This window comes from Petromyzon marinus, chromosome 74 (genome assembly GCF_048934315.1).
Source record: "Petromyzon marinus isolate PM22_M1 ecotype Great Lakes invasive population chromosome 74, UKy_Petmar_22M1.pri1.0, whole genome shotgun sequence".
NCBI lineage: Eukaryota > Metazoa > Chordata > Hyperoartia > Petromyzontiformes > Petromyzontidae > Petromyzon > Petromyzon marinus.
In genome coordinates, this window is record NC_133740.1 from 8,471,097 (window position 1) to 8,487,593 (window position 16,497).

The window sequence follows — 16,497 nt, forward strand, 5'->3', positions numbered from 1 at the left end:
GATTAACCGCGGCGAGATCTGAGCGGCGCCACCGGGGCGGGGGGCGGGGGGGCGGGGGGTGGGGCGGTCTCCTCCACTAGGTCGACTCGGCCTCAAGACGAGCACCCGTCGTGCGCCGAGGGTTGCGTGGCGTCCGCGCGCGAGCGGAGGACTCGCCCGACGTTTATGGACTGGTAGCAGAAGTGGCTCCAAACGTAGTAGCTACGGTGCCCCGCACTTTCAAGGGCCCCGCGCTAAACGCCCCCAAGCTGTCGATTCCGGGTTCAGCGATTCCGCGCTCGCTCTGTTACTATAGTACCATGCCACCGCCTTCAATAACTTTCATGAACGACCGGGCGTGTTTAGGGCTATCGGTTGGTCGTATCATCTGGCCGCATAGCAGATGAAAAAATGCAACTGCTTTACTGTGCAAGTTACAAATGTGTGTTTTAATATTGATATTTGTATTTAGGGCCCCTTCATGACAAATGCTGCAGGCCCCGCACTAGCTTAATCGGGCACTGTCTATTACTATAGTAGTGCACTGCCTTCAGCAACTTCTGTGAACGACTGAGGCGTTTAAGGTTAGCGATTTGGCGTTATTATCTGGCCGTGTAGCAAATGAAAAAAATTACAATTACTTTGCTGCGCAAGTAAAAAATGCGTTATATATTTAACGTGTGTGTTTTTTTATTATTATTAGGGCCCCTTTATAACAAATGCTACAGGCCCTGCACTAGCTTAATCTGGCACGGGGGGGAGGGGGGGGGGACACCACGTGTGGTAAGGAAGTAAAACCACAAGCCCCTATTCCGAATGGTTACTCAACTGGACCAGGAAAAGGGGATTGGTTGGAGGCAGGGAAATTCTGAAGGGTGATTGGAGGGTGAAATACAAAATGGTAAAAAGAGCGGGAAACGGAGGGGGAGGGGGGGGGCGATCGACTAAAGGGGTGGGAACGGTCGGAGTCCCCCGAGGTTAAAGGCGATTGGCTGGAGGAAAACCGCGGAAGTCAAAGGAAACCTTCGGGAAAGGTGGCCTTGAGGGAGAGAGTTCGGGCACGCTTGGAGTGAATCCTTGAAGGCCCGCCGCTTGAGTCTCGTGCTGGGAGGAACAATGAAGTCTCCCCCCCGCCCCCCCCCCCCCCCATCGTTGAAGACTAAACTGTGGTCGGGTGGCACTTCGTAGCGTCCACGTCATCGGCGCTTCCCGGAGAGACGATTAAGGCGGCCGCGGGCAAAGTGTGGTTGGGGGACACCTGTGTCTGTGTGGGGGGTGCCGGGGTGTAGCGCTCATGGCCACCACCGCCAGCGGCGATGATCCGAACCGGTCCCGGGCCTCCCCTTGGATCGACTCGGCCTCAAGGCGGGTAACCCGTGGTGTGGTGCGTCGTGAACATCGCCACTGGGGGAGACAAAGGCGGCCGGGCGGGCGGGCGGGCGGGCGTGGTGCGCGTCGGACGCACCGACCCCCTCGTTCGCTGTGCCGGCTTTCACGCGATCGGCGCTTGCTGCTACTCGCCAATAGCACTTGCCCCAACAGCCTGTGTAGGCTACACGGGGGGGCCCTTTGCCTTTGTATCCTCCACCCACCCCCCCACACCTTGACACACCCCACCCCCACCCACCCCCACCTCTGATTTACCCCCCTCACCCCCCCCCCCTGAGTGTCCCGTGGGTGCGAGTGGAGGGGTCGCAGCGACCCCCAATGTCAGGGTCACGGAGAGAGGGGGGGTGGGGGCTGGGGGGAGGGGGTGGGGGGGTGGAATGGTTGATCCAGACTTGAAGGGCACGGATCAGGAGACCAACACCACCCCCATCCCTTTACATGGTACAGCCCTGAGCCCCTCTCCATGGTACCAGCCCTAAGCCCCTATCCCGATCCATGGTACCAGCCCTAAGCCCCTAACCCTATCCATGGTACCAGCCCTAAGCCCCTAACCCTATCCATGGTACAGCCCTAGGCCCCTATCCCTATACATGGTACAGCCCTAAGCCCCTATCCATGGTACAGCCCTAAGCCCCTATCCCTATCCATGGTACAGCCCTAAGCCCCCATCCCTTTACATGGTACAGCCCTAAGCCCCTATCCCTCTCCATGGTACAGCCCTAAGCCCCTATCCCTATCCATGGTGCCAGCCCTAAGCCCCTAATCCTATCTATGGTACAGCCCTAAGCCCCTATCCCTATCCGTGGTACCAGCCCTAAGCCCCTATCCCTATCCATGGTACAGCCCTAAGCCCCTAACCCTAACCATGGCACAGCCCTAAGCCCCTATCCTTATCCATGGTACCAGCCCTAAGCCCCTAGTACAGCCCTAGGGCCCCCTAGGGCCCCAGCGGTGCGAGTGGAATCGGTTGGGAGGCTACTCAGGACTATCTTTGCCCTGCGTGTGTCTGCGTGTGTGTGTGTGTGCACATGGCCTGGCACAAGCGTCGTGGTGACGTCACCGCCACTTAGTGGCGAACGGCGGTTGTTGTTGTTGTTGTTGAATGGCGGTTGTTGTTGTTGTTGTGCGTGCGTGCGCCGGGAGTTACCGCGGCCCCCGGCGCCGCTGGCGAGCAGCAGGAAGGCGACGCTGAGCGGAGTGACGGGCGCCGAGGTGAGGGCGTCGAAGAGCGGCCGCTCCTGGCCACACGCCTCGTCCAAAGGTAAGCACTATGAAGACAAAGCCCCCCCCCCGCCCCACACACATCACACACCCGTGTAGCCTTTTAACAGCCCAATCTTGATTTGAATCTTTCGTGACTGCAGAGAACCCATACTCTTTGGTTCTCTCGGTAAAGCCATCACGTGGGTAGAACAATTCAACAACAAAAACACCGCCATTAGACCTCCTTTGCCAGTACCAAAATGTAACGATAGGGTTTTTCCCCTCTTTTTTCCTCTGGCAACAAAACTGAAACCTTTTCGCGAGGACTCACGTCTGCATTAACCACAATACCTGCAGTAAAAATGCAAACACACACACACACACACGCTCGTGCACACACACGCGCACACACACACACACGCGTAGACACGCACAACACCCCACACCAACCCTGCCGCACCACCCACGGCCGTCGCTCACCCTGGGAATTCTGAATCCTCCTTCTGGCCGGGCCCTCCGGCCGCTGGCGCCGGCAACGCAGGGCGCCAGCGAACAGTGGAGGAACCGCAACACGGCGCCGCCGCCGCCGCCGCCGCCGCTACCGCCGCCGTCACCGCCACCTCCGAGCCGGAAACTGAACCGGCGCCGCGTAAGCGCGGGCCGCCCCGCTCCGTGCGCCGCCGGCTCGCCGTACAGGAGCACGCTGGCGTCCCTGGGGCACAGCGACTGGATGAGCTCGCGCTGCCCGACGTCGCCCCGGTTGGAGTCCGGAGCGGGGCGCCACAGGGGGTCCGAGTGCGGAGACACGTGGCACGACAGCAGGCCGAAGTCCATGTCCGGGTCCTGGGACGTCATGGTCACCTAGAGGGGAGCGGTGGGGGGGGATGGTGGTGGGGGGAGGGGTGGGGGGAGGGGTTAGCCGGGTGATCGCAACGAGACAGCCACCCCCCCCCCCGGAGCGAGGTCAGAGGTCACAGGTCGCAGGTCAAACGACGACGCGCAGCCGACCCGAGGAGACAGCAGGGGAAAGGCTTGAAAGGACTTTGCGGAGAGGTCGCAGGAGGTCGCGGCCATTGAACCGGAGGTCACGCAAGGGGTGCAGGGAGGTCAAGAGGTCAGGCGGTCAGATTGACCCCGGAGTTTGAGCATCCGGGGTCACCCCCCCCTCCTCGCCCCCCACCGCACTCCCCCCGCACTCCCCACGCACTCTCCCCGCACCTGCACAAACACCCTGTGGCCCAGGTCGAGGGGTTGGAGGCTCTCCAGCGGCTGGAGGTAAAGCTCGGAGTGGAAGAGCTGCATGGAGAAGGGCGTCTCCCTGCCGGGCGTGGCGCGGCGGGGCGGTTCCGTCGCGGCCGGAAAACCCGGAGCCGGGTCCCTGCCCTCGCCCGGAGCCGGAGCCGGAGCCGTCACGACCGCCGTCGTCACGACGACGGGCACGCGGGCACCGGAGGAGGCATCACCCAACGCCGTCGTCACGGCAGCCGCCCTCTCCCCGGCCGCCGGCGTCGCCGCGGCAACCGCCCTGTCCCCGGCCACCGCCGTCGCCGCGGCAACCGCCATCTCCCCGGCCGCCGTCGCCGCGGCAACCGCCCCCCCCTCCTCATCCCCCACTGCCGGACCGCCTGATGGGAAAAACAAAACAAAACACATTTTTGATGCTAACAATTTACTCATTAGCTTACTAATTAGCTCAGTTATTGACAGCAATTACGATTCACTTCCGCGAGGTGCCGCGTTCACGAGTCCGCCAACATCGCCACCCATGCGCGGATAAGCGGGAGCCGGAGGGGGCAGGGGGTGCGGAGCAGAACAGCACCACAGGGCATGCGCCGGGGGGAAAAAAATCGGCATTCGTGACACCGCGGCCAAACCGCCTCGTGAGCTTTTATGGCCGCTCCACCACCAGCACGTCGAAGGCCACGCGAGGCCTCGGTTTGGAAACGAAACTGTTTTGTTCTTAAGCTTGCCGGGTAAGGCCCCACCGAGCCTTTGTAGCTCCTGCGCGCACCGCGGCGGTCACAAATGGTCGCTCAAAGAAGTTAGCGGCTAATGTAAGCATCATCGTCACCGTGTGGAGATCTAGAGCGGGCGTCGTCAGGGTCGGGTTCGGCCCCACGAGCTCCTGCACACCGGGCGAGGTAGTTAACATCTCATAGCCACATGCAACTCCAAATATACAGCAGCAGCAGGCATCGTCAGGGTCGGGATCGAACCCACGACCTCCTGTATACTGTGCCCGGTAGTTAACATCTCCTATCCACCGCGACCTATGGATTGCTCTGACCGTAGGTTACTCATGCCGGGGACAGCCGCTGCCGATATTCGACGCTTAGAGGTGGATCGCCGGCACCACCGGCACCCCCGGCTCCGCCGTCGCCGCGGTTACCGGCGACGCCGCTGCGGTTACCGGCGGCGACGCGTTACCGGGCTCCGGAATGCGAACGTCGAAGCGGTTGGCGGAGCTCCCCGCCCACGTGTACGAGAGCACCGGCGGCAGGCCTCGCCGGCGCGCCCAGCCCACCGCGCCGCCGGGGGAGCCCGCCGCGGACGGCGCCGGCACGCCGTCGGTCACCACCGACACCGCCAGCTCCGGCTCCGGCTCCTCGTCCTCCTCCTCCTCCTCCTCCTCCTCCTCGTTTTCCGTCTCACCACCGCCGTCGTCGCTGTACTTACCCTGCCTCACGGTGGCGCTGCGAGCCTGTGGCGTGCGCGTCACAGTGTGGGGGGGGAGGGAGTGGTGGTGGGGGTGTGTGCGTCACAGTGGGGGGGGGGTAGGGTGGATGCACGCGTCACAGGGTGGGGAGGTGCGTCACGTGGGTCACGTGAGAGGGCCTTTAATCGGCCCCTGCCTCGCCCCCGGAAGATTATAATTAGAAGTATTATAATAGCATTAGAATTATAATAAATCTAATGGTAAATGTTGATTTAAAGCTTTCGTGACTGCAGGGATTCATATTATTGGTTCTTTCGGTAAAGTCACCACGTAGAAGGGAAACAATAAAATAATACAAATAAAAAAAAAATATATAAAACGTTTCATATTTTTATTATTTTATTGTTTCCCTTCTACGTGACTTTACCAAAAGAACTAATGGTAAATGTTTACCACGGTGGCTAGGAGATGTTAACTACCCCGCCTGGTGTGCAGGAGGTCGTGGGTTCGATCCCAGTCCTGACTACTGCTGGATGTTGTGAGTTTGCGTGTCTCTCCATCTCTCTCTCACCCCGCAGTCGTGTGGATTTTTATCTGGGTCCTCTGGCTTTTCCCTACACGTTTGAAAATCAACATCACGCGCTCAGAGAACTTGGCCACAATCAATGTCCACGTGATGATGATGATGATAAGCAACCGGTCCACTGGGCTATCATTTTTTTGATGGCAGGGTAAAATAAAATAAAAATGTGTTTAAATAGTTGCACAGATTAGTCTAGTAGAGCCAAGGGTACGCACCCCCCCCCCCCCCCCACCCACGGACAGGAAGAGCGGGAAGCGTGGAACAGATGGAGATTAGTCCACGCACTTTGCTGTACCGCCCTCTCCCGGCAGAGCCAGGGGTACGGCTCCCCCCCCGACGCCCACCCACAGGAAGGGAGGAGAACACGGAACAGATGGGGATTAAATTTCGATTTAAAGCTTTCGTGACTGCAATGATTCATCTTCTTTGGTTCTTTCGGTAAAGTCACGTAGAATGAGAATAAAACAATAAATTGAAAAAATAAAACAACACAATAATATTCTCACGACGCCTCGGCGGGGCCCAGGAGGACCAGGTGATGAGGGCCGCTTGTGTTGTGGCCGAGGCGTCGTGAGAATATTATTGTGTTGTTTTATTTTGTCAATTTTTTGTTTTATTCTCATTCTACGTGACTTTACCGAAAGAACCAAAGAAGATGGGGATTAGTCCACGCTTCGCTCCGCCGAGCTGCGGGAGGGAGCAACGCCGCCGCCGCCGCCGCCGCCGCCGCTCACCAGCACGGTGAGGCTACCCACGATGCCGTGCGGGCGGACGACCCAGTGGACGTGGTCGGGGCCCAGGAGGACCAGGGTGAGGTGGACTCGCGAGACGCCCGCCGTCCCGCCGCTCCGCACGTGGACGGCCACGTTGGTCTGCGTCTCCCTGGGGAGAAAAAAACAAACACCCACCGTCACCGCGCTGGCTTCCGACCGCTTCGGCCTCTCGCGCGGCAGCACGCCGGCGATACGTCGAGGTCACGCTCGTCACGTGCCCGAGCGCACGCAGGGCAAAGCGCAGGGCCGCCTCTCGCTGCCGCGCTCGTCCAGGAGCTGTGGACCAGCGTCAAGCACGTGGACCAGCGTCAGCCACGTGGACCAGCGTCAAAGCACGTGGACCAGCGTCAACCACGTGGACCAGCGTCAAAGCACGTGGACCAGCGTCAAGCACGTGGACCAGCGTCAACCACGTGGATCAGAGTCAAGCACGTGGACCAGCGTCAACCACGTGGACCAGCGTCAAGCACGTGGACCAGTGTCAACCACGTGGACCAGCGTCAACCACGTGGACCAGCGTCAACCACGTGGACCAGCGTCAAGCACGTGGACCAGCGTCAACCACGTGGACCAGAGTCAACCACGTGGACCAGCGTCAAGCACGTGGACCAGCGTCAACCACGTGGACCAGCGTCAAGCACGTGGACCAGCGTCAACCACGTGGACCAGCGTCAAGCACGTGGACCAGCGTCAAGCACGTGGACCAGCGTCAACCACGTGGACCAGCGTCAAGCACGTGGACCAGCGTCAAGCACGTGGACCAGCGTCAACCACGTGGACCAGCGTCAAGCACGTGGACCAGCGTCAAGCACGTGGACCAGCGTCAACCACGTGGACCAGCGTCAACCACGTGGACCAGCGTCAAGCACGTGGACCAGCGTCAAGCACGTGGACCAGCGTCAACCACGTGGACCAGCGTCAACCACGCGAGCTCCCGCGGTCGTCATCCTCGCGGCAGCGGCGGTGGTTTATGGCCGGCCGTCGGACAAAGACGGTGGTCACTGCATCACGTGCTCTCAGATGCTATATACACTACACTATACTATAGACTGCACTATACACTCCACTATACACTACACTATATACTACACTATACACTATACTATACACTTACTATACACTACACTATACACTACACTATACACTACACTATATACTACACTATACTATACACTTACTATACACTACACTATACACTATACTATAGATTGCACTATACACGCCACTATACACGCCACTACTATTCACTACACTATACACTACTATGCAATACACGATACTATACACTACACTATACACTACTCTACACTATACACTACACTATACACTACTCTACACACTACTATACACTACACTATACACTACACTCTACACTATACACTACTCTACACAATACTATACACTACACTATACATTATACTATAGACTGCACTATACACTCCACTATACACTACACTAACATTCACCACACTATACACTACTATACAATACACGATACTATACACTACACTATACACTACTCTACACTATACACTACACTATACTTGACACTACACACTACTATACAGTACACACTACTATACACTACACTATAGACTACTATACACTACACAATACGATACATGACACTATACTATACACTACTGTACACTACACTACACACTACTATACACTACTATACACTACACGATACTATAAACGACACTATACGCTACTCTACACTATACACTACACTGTACACTACACTACATACGACACATTTTGTTTGGCAGTCGAACACAGATGACGGTCACCGCGTCGCACGGCGCTTTCGGATGCGCTTCAGCGGCCGTCTGGAACGCTCTTCCCCCTACCGATATCAGGAAGCCACTGGGAGATGTGCTGCCCTTTGAAATCATCGTCATCATCTAGAATCAAGGGTGGTGAACCTTTTTTCTGCCAAGGGCCATTTGAATATTTATATAACATCATTCGCGGGCCATACAAAATCATCAATTTAAAAATTAGCCCGTTTATATTTTGGTCAAGAATTTCATTAACTCGCCCCCCAATGCGATGGGGCTGGAACTGCTTCTCTTTGGCGAGGCGTGGTGATGACGTTAGCCGGTATTGATGACGATGTTGCCGCCACCCCTGGCTCAATGAGCCATTTCAATGCTAAATTCTATGCTAATTCCTTTGTCAAGGCGCCTGGTCTTTTTCTTCTCACACAGCTTAAAGGTCGTGATCTGAGCGTGGCTTTTTTCACTCTAGCGCTGTCCTCCAGACAGTCTCGTCCCTTCACCTGATGAAGGCCGCTGGTGTTGTGGCCGAAACGTCGTGATTTTTGTTATTTTATTTTTTACCTACGTGACTTTACCCAATAGAACCAAAGAGTATGGATCCTAGCAGTCACGAAAGCTTTAAATCTAGACACTACACTATACCCTACTATACACTACACTAGACACTATTATACACTAATAAATAATGCACTACTATACACTACACTATACACTACACCAAACACTACAAATACACTTCTACAGATTCCGCTACACGCTACACTACTATACACTACACTATACACTACATTATACACTATACACTAGAGTATAAACTGCACCAAACACTACAAATACATCCTACACAATACACTAAGCTACACACTACACTACACACTACTTTGCACAGCACTCCTACAGGCTACGCTACACGCTACACCACTACACATTACACCACTATACACTACACACGTTTAACATACACACACACACGCGCGTGCGTGCAGTTCAAATAAGCCCACTGCTCAACACACAAAGACAAAGATCCCCCCGTGTAGCCTCAACAGACTGTAGGGGCAAGTGCTGTTAGCGAGCAGCACCTACGAAGGCCGGCACGGCACAGGAGGGGGTTGGGTGGCCAGCATCACGCCCGGCCGCCTTTGTCTCCCTAGCGGCGATGTTTACACATCGCACCGGGTACTCATTTGAGGCCGAGTCGACCTAGGGGAGGCCCGGGACCGCTTCAGACGATCGTCACCGGTGTTGATGGCCGCGGGCGGGAATCGAACCCGGGTCGCCGGGTTCGTAGCGCAGCTTAGCGCTAACCGCTACCCCACCGCTCCCCACTGCTCAACGCACACGCTGCATCACCGTCCTCCACATCTTCCGACTACCTCGATGCTCCTATTCCTCCCCCCCGGGCAGGCCAGGGTCTGGTGTTGAACTCAGGTCTGGGCGCGTGACCGACTCCTCCACCACCACCACCACACAATTTGTCAATTTCCTGACAGCTGCTGCTGCTGTGGTTTTTGGAATGCAGAAGCAACGCGTCTCCGTGTGTGCTCCCCCTTGCACACATTGCAGGCCTTAATCCAGCAGTGGATAGAACGTGGCTGGGTAGGTATTAGCAGTACCGGCATCGATCCTGCCGCTCGCTAACCCAGAACGGCCTCGTCGAGTCTCGAGACCCTTGTCAGGAGGGTCCTGCCAGGTGTGTATGGATAGCGGTGTCGTGTGTAGCAGTGTTGTATATAGTAGTGTAGTGTATAGTGTAGTATAAAGTAGTGTAGTGTATAGTGTAGTATATAGTAGTGTAGTGTATAGTAGTGTATAGTAGTGTAGTGTATAGTAGTGTAGTGTATAGTGTAGTATATAGTAGTGTAGTGTACAGTAGTGTGGTGTATAGTAGTGTACAGTAGTGTAGTGTATATGTAGTAGTGTAGTGTATAGTAGTGTAGTGTATAGCAGTGTAGTGTATAGTGTAGTATATAGTAGTGTAGTGTATAGTAGTGTAGTGGAGTGTACAGTAGTGTAGTGTATAATAGTGTATAGTAGTGTAGTGTATAGTATTGTAGTGTATAGTAGTGTAGTGTATAGTAGTGTAGTGTATAGTGTAGTATATAGTAGTGTAGTGTACAGTAGTGTGGTGTATAGTAGTGTAGTGTACAGTAGTGTAGTGTATAGTAGTGTACAGTAGTGTAGTGTATATGTAGTAGTGTAGTGTATAGTAGTGTAGTGTATAGTATTGTAGTGTATAGTGTAGTATATAGTAGTTTATAGTAGTGTAGTGTATAGTGTAGTATATAGTAGTGTATAGTAGTGTAGTGTATAGTGTAGTATATAGTAGTGTATAGTAGTGTAGTGTATAGTGAGGTATATAGTAGTTTATAGTAGTGTAGTGTATAGTAGTTAGTGTACAGTAGTGTAGTGTATAGTAGTGTATATGTAGTAGTGTAGTGTATAGTAGTGTAGTGTATAGTAGTGTATAGTGTAGTATATAGTAGTGTATAGTATTGTAGTGTATAGCAGTGTTGTATATAGTAGTGTAGTGTATAGTGTAGTATATAGTAGTGGTGTGTATAGTATTGTAGTGTATAGTAGTGTAGTGTATAGTAGTGTAGTGTATAGTAGTGTAGTGTATATTGTAGTGTATAGTAGTGTAGTGTATAGTAGTGTAGTATATAGTAGTGTAGTGTATATTGTAGTGTATAGTAGTGTAGTGTATAGTAGCGTAGTGTATAGTAGTGTAGTGTATAGTAGTGGTGTGTATAGTAGTGTAGTGTATATTGTAGTGTATAGTAGTGTAGTGTATAGTAGCGTAGTGTATAGTAGTGTAGTGTATAATGTAGTGTATAGTAGTGTAGTGTATAGTAGTGTAGTATATAGTAGTGTAGTGTATAGTGTAGTATAAAGGAGTGTAGTGTACAGTAGTGTAGTATATAGTAATGTAGTGTATAGTATTGTAGTGTATAGTAGTGTAGTGTATAGTGTAGTATAGAGTAGTGTAGTGTATAGTGTATTGTATAGTAGTGTAATGTATAGTAGTGTAGTGTATAGTAGTGTAATGTATAGTGTAGTATATAGTAGTGTAGTGTATATTGTAGTGTATAGTAGTGTAGTGTATAGTGTACTGTATAGTGTAGTATATAGTAGTGTAGTGTATATTGTAGTGTAAAGTGTAGTGTATAGTAGTGTAGTGAATAGTAGTGTAGTGTATAGTGTAGTGTATAGTAGTGTAGTGTATAGTGTAGTATATAGTAATGTAGTGTATAGTAGTGTAGTTTGTAGTAGTGTAGTGTATAGTAGTGTAGTGTATAGTAGTGTATATGTAGTAGTGTAGTGTATAGTAGTGTAGTGTATAGTGTAGTATATAGTAGTGGTGTGTATAGTAGTGTAGTGTGTAGTGTAATGTATAGTAGTGTAGTGTATAGTAGTGTAGTGTATAGTGGTGTAGTGTATTGTGTAGTGTATAGTAGTGTAATGTATAGTGTAGTGTAAAGTAGTGTAGTGTATAGTGTAGTGTATAGTAGTGTAGTGTATAGTAGTGTAGTGTATAGTGTAGTGTATAGCAGCGGCCCCCAGCCTTTTTGGCACCAGGGACCGGTTTCGTGGAATACCAATTTTTTTCACGGACCGGGCGGTGGGGGGGTTCATCATTGGGTCTTTCCCCCTTTTCAAATAAACTCTCCGGCGACGTTTTGTTATTTACTCATTGTGGCTACTAGGGGTTAGAGCTTGTGGGCTTACTCATGTAGGCTACTAGGGGTTAGAGCTTGTGGGCTTACTCATTGTGGCAACTAGGGGTTAGAGCTTGTGGGCTTACTCATGTAGGCTACTAGGGGTTAGAGCTTGTGCGCTTACTCATTGTGGCAACTAGGGGTTAGAGCTTGTGGGCTTACTCATGTAGGCTACTAGGGGTTAGAGCTTGTGGGCTTACTCATGTAGGCTACTAGGGGGTTAGAGCTTGTGGGCTTACTCGTGTAGGCTACTAGGGGTTAGAGCTTGTGGGCTTACTCATGTAGGCTACTAGGGGGTTAGAGCTTGTGGGCTTACTCGTGTAGGCTACTAGGGGTTAGAGCTTGTGGGCTTACTCATGTAGGCTACTAGGGGGTTAGAGCTTGTGGGCTTACTCGTGTAGGCTACTCGGGGTTAGAGCTTGTGGGCTTACTCTTGTAGGCTACTAGGGGTTACAGCTTGTGGGCTTACTTATGTAGGTTACTAGGGGTTAGAGCTTGTGGGCCTACTCATGTAGGCTACTAGGGGTTAGAGCTTGTGGGCTAACTCTTGTAGGCTACTAGGGGTTAGAGCTTGTGGGCTTACTCATGTAGGCTACTAGGGGTTAGAGCTTGTGGGCTTACTCATGTAGGCTACTAGGGGTTAGAGCTTGTGGGCTTACTCATGTAGGCTACTAGGGGTTAGAGCTTGTGGGCTTACTCATTGTGGCTACTAGAGGTTAGAGCTTGTGGGCTTACTCATGTAGGCTACTAGGGGTTAGAGCTTGTGGGCCTACTCATGTAGGCTACTAGGGGTTAGAGCTTGTGGGCTTACTCATTGTGGCAACTAGGGGTTAGAGCTTGTGGGCTTACTCATGTAGGCTACTAGGGGTTAGAGCTTGTGTGCTTACTCATTGTGGCAACTAGGGGTTAGAGCTTGTGGGCTTACTCATGTAGGCTACTAGGGGTTAGAGCTTGTGGGCTTACTCATGTAGGCTACTAGGGGGTTAGAGCTTGTGGGCTTACTCGTGTAGGCTACTAGGGGTTAGAGCTTGTGGGCTTACTCATGTAGGCTACTAGGGGGTTAGAGCTTGTGGGCTTACTCGTGTAGGCTACTAGGGGTTAGAGCTTGTGGGCTTACTCATGTAGGCTACTAGGGGGTTAGAGCTTGTGGGCTTACTCGTGTAGGCTACTCGGGGTTAGAGCTTGTGGGCTTACTCTTGTAGGCTACTAGGGGTTACAGCTTGTGGGCTTACTTATGTAGGTTACTAGGGGTTAGAGCTTGTGGGCCTACTCATGTAGGCTACTAGGGGTTAGAGCTTGTGGGCTAACTCTTGTAGGCTACTAGGGGTTAGAGCTTGTGGGCTTACTCATGTAGGCTACTAGGGGTTAGAGCTTGTGGGCTTACTCATGTAGGCTACTAGGGGTTAGAGCTTGTGGGCTTACTCATGTAGGCTACTAGGGGTTAGAGCTTGTGGGCTTACTCATTGTGGCTACTAGAGGTTAGAGCTTGTGGGCTTACTCATGTAGGCTACTAGGGGTTAGAGCTTGTGGGCCTACTCATGTAGGCTACTAGGGGTTAGAGCTTGTGGGCTTACTCATTGTGGCAACTAGGGGTTAGAGCTTGTGGGCTTACTCATGTAGGCTACTAGGGGTTAGAGCTTGTGGGCTTACTCATTGTGGCAACTAGGGGTTAGAGCTTGTGGGCTTACTCATGTAGGCTACTAGGGGTTAGAGCTTGTGGGCTTACTCATTGTGGCAACTAGGGGTTAGAGCTTGTGGGCTTACTCATGTAGGCTACTAGGGGTTAGAGCTTGTGGGCTTACTCATGTAGGCTACTAGGGGGTTAGAGCTTGTGGGCTTACTCGTGTAGGCTACTAGGGGTTAGAGCTTGTGGGCTTACTCATGTAGGCTACTAGGGGGTTAGAGCTTGTGGGCTTACTCGTGTAGGCTACTCGGGGTTAGAGCTTGTGGGCTTACTCTTGTAGGCTACTAGGGGTTACAGCTTGTGGGCTTACTTATGTAGGTTACTAGGGGTTAGAGCTTGTGGGCCTACTCATGTAGGCTACTAGGGGTTAGAGCTTGTGGGCTAACTCTTGTAGGCTACTAGGGGTTAGAGTTTGTGGGCTTACTCATGTAGGCTACTAGGGGTTAGAGCTTGTGGGCTTACTCATGTAGGCTACTAGGGGTTAGAGCTTGTGGGCTTACTCATGTAGGCTACTAGGGGTTAGAGCTTGTGGGCTTACTCATTGTGGCTACTAGAGGTTAGAGCTTGTGGGCTTACTCATGTAGGCTACTAGGGGTTAGAGCTTGTGGGCCTACTCATGTAGGCTACTAGGGGTTAGAGCTTGTGGGCTAACTCTTGTAGGCTACTAGGGGTTAGAGCTTGTGGGCTTACTCATGTAGGCTACTAGGGGTTAGAGCTTGTGGGCTTACTCATGTAGGCTACTAGGGGTTAGAGCTTGTGGGCTTACTCATGTAGGCTACTAGGGGTTAGAGCTTGTGGGCTTACTCATTGTGGCTACTAGAGGTTAGAGCTTGTGGGCTTACTCATGTAGGCTACTAGGGGTTAGAGCTTGTGGGCTTACTCATTGTGGCTACTAGGGGTTAGAGCTTATGGGCTTACTCATTGTGGATACTAGGGGTTAAAGCTTGTGGGCTTACTCATGTAGGCTACTAGGGGTTAGAGCTTGTGGACTTACTCATTGTAGCTACTAGGGGTTAGAGCTTGTGGGCTTACTCATGTAGGCTACTAGGGGTTAGAGCTTGTGGGCTTACTCATGTAGGCTACTAGGGGTTAGAGCTTGTGGGCTTACTCATTGTGGATACTAGGGGTTAGAGCTTGTGGGCTTACTCATTGTGGCTACTAGGGGTTAGAGCTTGTGGGCTTACTCATGTAGGCTACTAGGGGTTAAAGCTTGCGGGCTTACTCATGTAGGCTAATAGGGGTTAGAGCTTGTGGGCTTACTCATGTAGGCTAATAGGGGTTAGAGCTTGTGGGCTTACTCATGTAGGCTACTAGGGGTTAGAGCTTGTGGGCTTACTCATGTAGGCTACTAGGGGTTAGAGCTTGTGGGCTTACTCATTGTGGCTACTAGGGGTTAGAGCTTGTGGGCTTACTCATTGTGGCTACTAGGGGTCAGCTTGTGGGCTTACTCATGTAGGCTACTAGGGGTTAGAGATTGTGGGCTTACTCATGTAGGCTACTAGGGGTTAGAGCTTGTGGGCTTACTCATTGTGGCTACTAGGGGTTAGAGCTTGTGGGCTTACTCATTGTGGCTACTAGGGGTCAGCTTGTGGGCTTACTCATGTAGGCTACTAGGGGTTAGAGCTTGTGGGCTTACTCATGTAGGCTACTAGAGGTTAGAGCTTGTGGGCTTACTCATGTAGACTACGAGGGATTAGAGCTTGTGGGCTTACTCGTGTAGGTTACTGATTGGCCGTGGGTCCCCGGGGCGGGGGCGGGTTCAACTGCACAACATTCGCACATTCACCCGACCTCACCCCGAGAAAGCACGCGGACACGCGCGGAAACTTCGCGCGTCACCACAATTGTCGCTCACTACCCACCCACGTCAACCCTGCGAATTCAAATATCGCCCGTGGCACGTGACCTAACCCATCTGCCACACCTCTGTGACGTCACGTCCGGCCGCAGCGCGATGACGTGCGTCCGATTGGACGCGCGGCGGAACGGCAGCGGCGGTGCGGAGCAGCCCGTGGCGCCGCCCCCGCCGCGGGCCGCGTAGGAGGCCTCCACCGACGGGGAGAGGAAGCCCGGCCGAGGCTCGCAGCGCCGCGGCCATGACGGGTCTGCGACGGTGGGGGGGGGGGGGGTGGGTGGGGGGGGGGTTGGGGGAGAGTGGGGGAGAGGGGGTGAGGGGAGAGTGGGCGGAGAGTGGGGGAGGAGAGTGGGGGAGGAGTAGTGGGAGGGAGGAGGAGGGGGGAGAGTGGGGAGGGGGGAGAGGATGGGGGAGGAGGGGGGAGGAGGGGGGAGGAGGGAGGGGAGGAGGAGGAGGGGAGAGGAAGGGGGGGGGGAGTTGGGGAGGAGAAGTGGGGGGGGGGAGGAGGATGAGGGGGGAGGAGGAGGGGAGAGGAGGGGGGGAGGAGTTGGGGGGGGGAGTGGGGGGGAGGAGGAGGAGGAGGGGAGAAGAAGGGGGGGGAGTTGGGGGGGAGAAGTGGGGGGGGAGGAGTTGGGGGGGAGAGTGGGGGGGGAGAAGGGGGGAGGGAGGAGGAGGGGGGGTATAAGAGGACGTGGAGGCCCAAGTGCTGTCAATGAGCACCCTCACCACACAAACTCACCACTCACCACACACACCACACACACTCACCACACACTCACCACACACACTCACCACTCACCACACACACACTCACCACACAAACTCACCACCCACCACACACTCACCACACACACTCACCACTCACCACACACACA

General features: G+C 53.3%; 1 protein-coding gene across 3 annotated transcripts in view; it reads right to left on the reverse strand.

The window, feature by feature from the left end:
- LOC116958229 (transforming growth factor beta receptor type 3-like) overlaps positions 1 to 16,497 on the reverse strand; it is a 41,405-nt gene that overhangs the window by 4,416 nt on the left and 20,492 nt on the right. For all 3 annotated transcript variants that reach the window (XM_076056076.1, XM_076056075.1, XM_076056074.1), the window contains exons 5-10: positions 15,692 to 15,872; positions 6,545 to 6,692; positions 4,999 to 5,272; positions 3,790 to 4,196; positions 3,052 to 3,432; positions 2,516 to 2,636 (exon numbers count right to left, since the gene is read on the reverse strand). In XM_076056076.1, coding sequence (XP_075912191.1) covers positions 2,516 to 2,636; positions 3,052 to 3,432; positions 3,790 to 4,196; positions 4,999 to 5,272; positions 6,545 to 6,692; positions 15,692 to 15,872 — 1,512 coding nt within the window. The remainder of the gene's footprint in view (positions 1 to 2,515; positions 2,637 to 3,051; positions 3,433 to 3,789; positions 4,197 to 4,998; positions 5,273 to 6,544; positions 6,693 to 15,691; positions 15,873 to 16,497) is intronic.